This window comes from Copadichromis virginalis, linkage group LG8 (assembly GCF_057382275.1).
Source record: "Copadichromis virginalis isolate Kocher_CV1m ecotype Utaka linkage group LG8, C_Virginalis_male_GT1.1, whole genome shotgun sequence".
Classification (NCBI taxonomy): domain Eukaryota; kingdom Metazoa; phylum Chordata; class Actinopteri; order Cichliformes; family Cichlidae; genus Copadichromis; species Copadichromis virginalis.
This window is the reverse complement of record NC_140625.1, coordinates 15,000,396-15,009,289: the sequence shown is the minus strand read 5'-3', so window position 1 is coordinate 15,009,289 and position 8,894 is coordinate 15,000,396. Positions and strand designations below refer to the sequence as shown.

Below are 8,894 nucleotides of genomic sequence, written 5' to 3'. Positions count from 1 at the left end.
AAAAAGACTGCAGCTCATAATGTGTAAACAAGTTGTGTTAACATACAGTTAAACAGGTGTACCTAATAAAGTGGCTGGTGACCAAAAACCAAAAATTTATTGTGGGATAAAATGCTAAAAACTGCCTCTTATTCTCTGGGATAATCAAGTGCAGATGTTCATTTGCAGCTTTAGTAATGATTCAGATGCAGATTGGGCATAAATAATTATCTGGAGCCACTTTTAATTTAGACACACATTTCTGACAGGCATTAAAGTACAAGAACAAAATAAGATGTTCATTTCTTCTAGCAGTGGACTTAAAAATAAAAGAATTAACATAAAAAATATGATTATTTAGGATATGTTTATTGCACAGAATAATAAATATAAACATTCTGTATTTTAACATAGACAGTACAGCCATTTACTTTTGTTTTCATTCAATATGCATCTTATTGTGACCAGTGTATTCACATTTAACCATTATAAAGACGCTTAAACAACAAAAAAGTCAACAGAATATATCTTCTTATAAATAAGGCACAAAACATTTCATAAAAAAAGACAAACAGTAACACCAAAATAAAACCCCTGCAGCTTTACTTCTGCTCTGTCCACAGCAGTATCAGACTGTGCTTGTTACATACTGGGTGATAAATAGAACATTTTGTTGACTTCACTAATCGACACATCCTTCAATCGGGGTATTCCTCCGTTACGGCAGGACTCGGTGCTCTGGCCTTGTGCATACACATCTGTGACAGAAAAAGGACATTTAACAATCAGGAAATTCTGAAAATGGGGCATGGTTGTTGGTGGCAGACAGGTTGGTCCGAATATTTCAGAAGCTGGTAATCTACTGGGATTTTCCCCACACAACAGGAGGAGAATGGCCAGATTGCTTCAAGCTGACAGGAAGGCAACAGTAACTCAGATAACCACTTGTTATAAGAAAGCACCTAATAAAATGGCCAATCAGTGTAATATACTGAAGTGCATTTTATTTTCAGCTTGTTTACATGTATATTCTCACGCAGTACAATTTTAGATTCCTTCATCTTCTCACTCTAAATGTTAGTTAACCTAATCAGACCTAAGCAGTCAGAGTCTGAACAGTGCAGCATCCTCACCTGTGATGTTGTCCACAGAGTCCAGTGGTGCCGTGTTGCTCATGTTCACACCAAATAACAGAATGAAACAGACTGTTATTGCGACCAGCAGGTAGATTGGCATCGCAAGAGCCCAGTACCTACACAGAACACACATTTGACACTGTCATGAAACTGTGCAGGTGCTTCCCCAGTGATCCATTTATTTCAGAGCAGTTCTACTTACTTTTGAGGCCAGTAAGTGAGCCCTATTGAATTAAGCCAATCCTCTGGCACGAAAGCCCATAAGCAATACAGAACTGTGGAGAGACGCAGTGAGTATTACCGACATGCATTGCTTGAACACCTTTTTGTGTTTTGGATTGGAGGACGCGATATTTCACTTACAGAAGCCAAACTGTGATCCGAGAAAGAGAACAAACCCATAAATGGCCCTCTCAGGCAGAGGAGATGGCGAGTTTTCCAACATGATCTACAACCAAAACACAGACAGAAACGTGTGGGAGAGCAACGAGACAGCAATAATACATTCAGGCCCCAAAAAGAAGTTACATACCTGGAAATACGTTTTTCTTTGCTCCTTTAAACGCTAACTTTACTCAGATGCTTAACATTAATTACCACGTTAATTATATGCCTGATGATTATCCAGAGTAATACAACATGGGTTTAATACGTCTATCAAAACCCACTGTGTTTTTTTACATTAGTGCCATGAAGCCTTCCGCCACGGTCCGTCATTTTTCCTCAGAACGATGCGAAACCCTTTCTAAAACATTAGTTCCGCCTTTGAATCGCCCACAAAACAAGCGTCAATACATGACTTTTTACGTTAATTATATAAAATTTCACATTATATAATTGTAAAACAAAAGCACGGTCGGAGATTTTTTTTCATATCTTACTGACGTGACGCACTTGCGCTACAGCACGACGTCATGTTTGTGACGGACACATTTCACTGTTGCACATCGTGGGAAAACACTCTACGGCATGGCTTCGGAGTGAGTGAAGTTTTACGAGTAAGCGATTTTATGTACAGTTCAGGGACGTGCTTCAGTTTTGCTTGTGTGCTGGACGAAAGGTGAGCTTAGTCTGGGGGAGGCATTTCTTACTGTCTGAAGTTGTTTGGCAACTCAAGTAACGGACATCTGACAAGCCAGCGTGGCTTCACACACCTCACCAAGAAAAATATAAGGAGGTGAGGATACATGAGATAGGTGATCATGTCTAAGGTGGAGAAACAGAAAAAACACTTTCCCGCTCAAGCATCTAAGCGGAAAACTAATAAGAAAAACGGCATATTAAAAAAGAACGAGAGGCATTGGTTTTACTCAGCTCCTGCAAACAAGGAGCAAGAAAAGCCTACAGCTCCACAAACTGCTCCTCCAAAAGACTCCCAGCAGTTCTCTGCCAACTGGAAAGCACTTCAAGAGGTTAGTGAGTGCAATAGTTTGAGCTCCATGCATGTCCTGTCACACACTTTGGTTTTTGTGTGCCTGTGTTTAATACTACCCACAGGTTTTTCTCTCCTATTTTACTCCCTTCAGCTGTTGAAGGCCAGTCAGTCAGAGAAGAAGCAGCCGGCAGCACCAAGACATCAGAACGGCTTCTCGCCAAAGAATGTCCAAGAAAATACTTCTAAAATAATTTCTAAGAACAATGCTGCACCAAGCCAGAGAGACACTGAGAAAAAATCAGATCACAAAACTGTTCCTAAGAGTTTTGTCTCCGGTAAGACTGGGGTCAACTCAAAGGTGTCGAATGTCTCGAAGACTAAACATGCTATTGCTCCAGAAAGAGAGCGGGATAGCGGGAAGCCAAACAGCCTACAGGCAGCTAAGAAGAAGAAGCTTGAATCCGAGGAGACGAAGCCAACAGAGTATGTATATATTAGCACTGACGTTGACTCATTTATTCAGCAAGAATAAATATGTCTGATAATCCCATCTCATTCTCTGCTGTTGCAGAGAGGACCTTTGGTTTGATGACGTGGACCCGGATGACATTGAGGCGACAATGGGAGCAGAAGCAGCCGAGATCATGAGGAAGAAGCAGGGCAAGGCCAAGGGTACAGATGGTGCCTCGGCTAATGACACAGAGAAGAGCCTGGTTAAGGAGAATGCTTTTGAAGGGTAAGTCGCTTTGCATTCAGTGTACAGTGGGAAACACACTCAGAATACAGCGGGCAGCTTTGATGCCATTTTAGAAAAGTGCCTGAAAATATTCCCCGGGGAAAAATGAATGCCTTAACAGCGATCATAAAAAATATCAAGTCTCTAATGTCATTACTTATCTCAATACAAGTATTTCAGAGTAATGTTGCTGCTGGGGTGGGATTAGCTGGCTGTGATTAACTGTGGATGTAATATTAACAATGTGAATTTGGCACATAATGTCACACAAAATGTGTTTTTCCCAAAAGTCAGACTTTAATATCTCTGAAACCGCTCAACTGGGTCGACAACATTATGTGCCTCGTGTATAAGAAGCTAAATTGTATAGTGTATAGAAGATAAATTGTCAATCCCCCCCCCACCTTCTCCAGTTCTCTGGATCTGCTGTCAAAGATCAGATATCCAATTATTTCAGGGACTCGTTCTGTATGAAGTTGAGCGACACTCCTGAGAGCCCATATTCACAGAACCCCTGAAAAATGTCAAACACACTCCCCCCACCATATATTCTGAAAGATCTAATGACAGCAGAAACCTGGCATTTCTGATGAACAGTGTATCGTTCCACAGGAATATTTTTTTTTTTCCATTAGATATGATGATCAGGTGGGATTTTTATTTTTTTAATTTGATGAAATTGATGAGATGGAATGACCCAAAGGAGATGGAGACTATTTTTCCCCCCTCAGTGGAGAGCTTCATGGAGCTTTCCTTCAAGGAGTCAAATATTACATATAGTCTGTGATAAATACTTTTGTCATTGCATGTTTTAGTGAATTGACCTGACAGAGTATGAAGTAAACATGGTTGCTGAATGTTTTCTGCAGGATATGGAGATGGATAAATTATTGAATGGAATTTATACAATTCAAATCCTTCACTGTACTTTGTGGTGACACAACCTGTCAATACCACTTCAGAGTTCACTACATTGCTGTAGAAAGTCACTGATAATACAGATAAATGCTGTGGAAAAACCTGTGACTCCTGATGGATGCACCTCTCAATTTTTGTAGCCTGAAGTGTCGAGCAAGGGTTAAAGATGCAAGTGTAAAATCATGTCAGCGAGCGAAGCAACCACTGCGTTCGGTGTACATTGAGGGGTTTACATTGACACAGAAGATGATGATTGTAATGTCTCTCCTTTCTTGTCACTTTGTCATTCACCTTAAGCCTCACTAAGGCGGTGGCCATTGACTGTGAGATGGTGGGAGTTGGTCCTGACGGAGAGGACAGCATCTTGGCACGTGTGTCAATTGTGAACCAGTTTGGGAAGTGCATCTATGACAAATATGTGAAGCCCACAGAGAAGGTAACAGACTACAGGACAGCTGTCAGCGGCATCCGACCAGAGGACATCAAAGATGGTGAGAGAAATGAAATGAGTTGCAAAGAACAACTTAAAGTCTCTTTGTTCCTTATGTTTTGTTTCTGATGTTTTTTAAGCCACGTTTGTCTCTCTGCAGGAGCGGATGTACAGATTGTACAGAGGGAGGTTGCTAACATCCTGGAAGGGAGAGTAGTGGTTGGACACGCCATACACAATGATCTAAAGGTAGCATGGATGTGATATCTGAAATGGAACAAATGCAATATTGTTTTTTAGTCTGATTATGAGCAGCCACAAACTATCTGCCGTTTCAGATTCTGCTCTTGGATCATCCGAAAAAGAAAATCAGAGATACTCAGAAATATAAACCCTTTAAGACGATCGTAAAGGTATGATGCAGTCACCAATGTCTCAACAGTTTCCGCAGTGAATGTGTGAATGAATTATAACTGATAATGAGGCATTTTTCTTTTGTTTTAGAGCGGTCGACCCTCGCTCAAACTCCTTTGTAGAAAAATCCTCGATGTGAAGGTCCAAGAGGGTGAACATTCATCTGTAAGTCATTCGATAAACTCCTTTTAAATCATCAGGGTTGAGTGACTGAAAATTGGCACACGGGTATATCTTTGACCCCTCAAGGCCAGAAGATAAGTGTATATAATAGTAATATTCTCGTTAGCAACCACTTACCCAAATGGTCAATTTGCAGCATTTTAGCACTTGTAGCATCTTACAAAAGCATCGTGTCACTTTATATTCATGACATTAACATTTATTCTATATCTAGAAAACTTTATTGTTAATCTCATGATGTCATCATCCAACAGTGGACTAAAATCACCGACCCAGCAGTACTGCAGCATGTAGAAACAACCAGTGTGTTATTGCCCAACAATGTTAGTAACACTTGGGCTGATCTTTGCCTGTTCCTTTCTCCAGGTCCAAGACGCACAGGCCACCATGAGGCTGTACACAATGGTGAAAAAGCAGTGGGAGGCAGAGATTAAAGTGAGTAGGAAAAACAAATTCTTGGACAAGAGGAGCGAGAGAAAGGCCAAGCTTCCCAAAGACAAGAATCACTGAGGATTACAAATTCAAAACAAGAAGAGGACAGATGATCTCCTGATCAGAGCAGAGCTGACTGAAGTGATCAAAGGATTCTTTTAAGAAGAAAAAACAACTGTGTATTTTTGTTTATTTTAATGTGAGGGATGTTGACCCTGTGATTGTATAAAAGCGTGACTTTCCTGAGCTTTTGTGAGATCTGGCGCAACAAAAAGCGTGTTAAATGCTTTCGCAGATAGTGACCGGTTTCATCCGCCTAAGTCGCTCGGGGAGATCGTTGCAGGCTGTGAAAGACTTTATCGAGTTGCAAATCAAGAAGTTTTGTTCCTCAGTGTGCCAGACTGACTCATGCAGGGATTAGAACAGAGTCTTTATATACAAAGATTGTAAAAATGTCTGTTTTTAAAGTATAAATAAAACAAAAGATGTAATTCGTTTAATTCTGCTATGTATATTTTTTTGTCGTCACAGTCTAATACAACCACAGGAGGTTCAGTTCTTTTTAAAAAACTTAATACATTTAATGCAAGCTGATGTCAAGACATGAATTGCTGCCTCACATTTAGTTCATGATTACTGAGACTTCATTTCCCATTTCTCTGACAAACATCAGAAAAGCCATTAAAGAGGACAAACGTTACCGTTTGCTGTGAGTGCAACCAAATGTGCAGCTTAAATCATTTATTACTCAAATCCAGTATTTCCTTACGTAATCCCATGCAGGCCTTATTTTGATTTTTCTTTTTACTATGTCATGGTGATAAAGTAAGAAATCCCCTGCCTGCCAGCAGTGTGTCAGCGTGATCTGCAGCCCGGGAGCTGATGCGCTCTACGCTGTACTTTATTGAAAGCACGTGCCCTCGGTCTGCAGCCTCCAGGCTCTAAATTAGGTTCTCTGTGGGTTTCTGACAGGTAGTGCGAAGGCTTCAGGTAGCACAGCAGATGCTGGTGTGCCCTAATATGTTGACACAAGATGGTAGCATGACTTTTGTTTTCTGCATATAAATATTTTTTGGTTGTAATGTAATAAAGCAGCAGTTTCCATATGCTGACAGTTCAAACTATGTAACCATGCCTTGCCCGGTGGTCACATGTAGGTATATACTACAGCAAACAAACAGCTGAATTTAAAGGGAGAAATCCATTACTGGATGTCCGGGCTTCAACTATCTAAATACTAAAACCTTAAAAATGAAAAGCAGCGCTCTCTGTACGCTTTTACTCAGGTTTTATGGGAGGCGTCAAGTTGCATTGGATTTAATGTAACTGTTGAAGGTGTGTTGATAAAGTTTAGCACTATCCTATCTTTTAATCAATATTTCTCTCCTGGGGTGGCTGTTACATAGCTTCTATTAACTTCTGAGGACAAGATAATAGCTAACAGAAGCGAGGACTGTCTATTCAGTGATGTGATTCCAGATTTTCCACCTTTTCAATTGAAGAGTTTGCATAAATGATACATTCAAAAGTGCCACCAGTCTAGACAAGTTATCACAAACACACAGGAAATAAAGACAACCACACCAAGATACTTTTTCTTTATTTGAAGTTAAAGAAATGCAACAGATTGTGTTTCTGTTTACTACAAAACACTGATGTGCTGGGCATCCCCAATTGCACTTTTCACCTCTGTGCAACCAAGTCCAAAACATTATTATAAAGAAAGGTCAAGATTTATGTCCAGAAAAGCAAACCACCTCTAATCACATGCATTGCATGTGTCTGAGTGTACACTGTTTAAAGCTACAGTAGTACAATAGTTCTTTTTTTCCCTTAAAAAATCTTGAATGAAGCAGATAATTACACACTGCCCAATAAACAATAGAAACAAGTCAGCTCGAGGCGATATTAACAGCAGTGTAGGAAACACCATGACAATAAGACTGCTTTGACTCATTTCATAAATCACATCGTGAGACTGGAGGCATTACTGCTGTTGCTCACACGCCACTAGTTAATAACTCTTTAAAAGGCTTCTTATAGTCTTCCCAATTACTGCACTTTGCTGCGGCTGTTGTTGACATCTGGTGCTTGGTCCCACACAGCATACAAACAGCAGCTCTGCTCTGTTTGATTTGTGTGTTCTGTCTCGTTCCCTTACCACAAGCAATTGTATATCCTCGTACACCTTCCACCGAACATAAAATGCATCAAACGCCTTAAGATCGCTTCGGGAGGTTTTATTTTTGTATAGGCTGTTTAGTCCTGCCCTCTTTCATTTTTTAACTACGTAAAGGTCTCAACATCCACCTCTGCAGTAGGAACAATAACTCCTAAATAGATTACTAGAAACTGTGTTGAACCTATGAGATTGAGGGCATTTTCACAGCTTCTTTCTCAATGCAGGAAATCTTGTCTCGTCCACACGATGTATGCTCAGGTCTGCTACCTGCTTCCTTATGCATGAGCTGCCGCCCAGAGATTGACTGCGAGTGTCTGTGATGACTAATGCTCACTCTTAGTATGGACAAAGTTGAGCATTCAGTATTTATGCAGGTTGATGAAGAAACAGTGTCAGCTACTTTCTGTGGCTGACTTCCTGCTCGTCTGTTCTGGCCACAAAGCAAGGCTTCACTTTGAACTGAAAGCAGAAAATGGTGCCTTGATGAGCAGTGATTGATAGTCTTGTTGTTATTGGACATAGTTGGTACATTAGGTTTTAGCTTAGCAGCTCTTTGACTTTGGGCCATGCTAGTATTTTGGTTGGTTACATTTATGGGGACAGCCACACAGTGGTGAGGTGTGTGGCAGATGTGGCATATTGGTTCAAGGTGGGGGTGGGTTTACATAAGGGTTGACTGACAGGCTGAGAGATGAGGTCAGGCAAGACTCTTAGTGGACGTGCACATGATGCTGTAATCTATACTGAGAGTCTGGAGAGCTAGAGGTATGCAATGGAGAGAATAGGAATGAAAATCAGTAGAAGCAAAATAGAACATGTGTAGACAGATGTGGCTGTGAAGGTGCAAGGACTACAAATGGTCCACTATCCAAAACAATGGACAATGCACAAGAAAGGTGAAGAAGAGAGTGTGGGCAGTGGAGCTGGTGGAGACGAGTGTCAGGGGTGATTTGTGACAAAAGGGCAGCAGCAAGAGTAAAAGTCGAGGTTTATAAAATGGCAGTCTGACCTGCTGTGACGTATGGCACTGACAAAAAGACAGCAGACCAACCAGTGGCAGTGGTTGAAGATGTTACGATGATCACTGGGAGTGACCAGAATAGGCAAAA

The 8,894-nt window shown here is 40.8% G+C and overlaps 2 protein-coding genes across 2 annotated transcripts; one reads left to right on the top strand and one right to left on the bottom strand.

Annotated features, from left to right (window-relative positions):
• Nucleotides 1-327: 327 nt before the first annotated feature.
• On the bottom strand, nucleotides 328-1,856 carry pigp (phosphatidylinositol glycan anchor biosynthesis, class P). Its single transcript, XM_085467228.1, has 5 exons — nucleotides 1,648-1,856; nucleotides 1,479-1,563; nucleotides 1,318-1,390; nucleotides 1,113-1,231; nucleotides 328-737 (listed from the first exon to the last, which is right to left on the bottom strand). Exons 2-5 carry the CDS (start codon nucleotides 1,558-1,560, stop codon nucleotides 622-624), a joined length of 390 nt encoding a protein of 129 aa, XP_085323354.1. The 5' UTR covers nucleotides 1,561-1,563; nucleotides 1,648-1,856; the 3' UTR covers nucleotides 328-621.
• Nucleotides 1,857-2,066: 210 nt separating this feature from the next.
• Nucleotides 2,067-6,094, top strand: rexo4 (RNA exonuclease 4). Its single transcript, XM_085466080.1, has 8 exons — nucleotides 2,067-2,527; nucleotides 2,642-2,973; nucleotides 3,062-3,226; nucleotides 4,442-4,635; nucleotides 4,735-4,823; nucleotides 4,913-4,987; nucleotides 5,079-5,153; nucleotides 5,538-6,094. The coding sequence occupies exons 1-8, from the start codon at nucleotides 2,318-2,320 to the stop codon at nucleotides 5,679-5,681; spliced, it is 1,284 nt and encodes a 427-aa protein (XP_085322206.1). The 5' UTR covers nucleotides 2,067-2,317; the 3' UTR covers nucleotides 5,682-6,094.
• Nucleotides 6,095-8,894: the final 2,800 nt, after the last annotated feature.

What these genes read in the sequence shown, in the direction of transcription:
- rexo4 (XM_085466080.1), top strand. Translation starts at nt 2,318, where the DNA reads ATGTCTAAGGTGGAGAAACAGAAAAAACACTTTCCCGCTCAAGCATCT. An exon ending in ACTGGAAAGCACTTCAAGAG is followed by an intron (nt 2,528 to 2,641) that starts GTTAGTGAGTGC and finishes TACTCCCTTCAG; the next exon opens with CTGTTGAAGGCCAGTCAGTC. An exon ending in AAGGAGAATGCTTTTGAAGG is followed by an intron (nt 3,227 to 4,441) that starts GTAAGTCGCTTT and finishes ATTCACCTTAAG; the next exon opens with CCTCACTAAGGCGGTGGCCA.
- pigp (XM_085467228.1), bottom strand. Translation starts at nt 1,560, where the DNA reads ATGTTGGAAAACTCGCCATCTCCTCTGCCTGAGAGGGCCATTTATGGG. An exon ending in CTCACTTACTGGCCTCAAAA is followed by an intron (nt 1,232 to 1,317) that starts GTAAGTAGAACT and finishes TGTTCTGTGTAG; the next exon opens with GTACTGGGCTCTTGCGATGC. An exon ending in CTCTGTGGACAACATCACAG is followed by an intron (nt 738 to 1,112) that starts GTGAGGATGCTG and finishes TTTCTGTCACAG; the next exon opens with ATGTGTATGCACAAGGCCAG.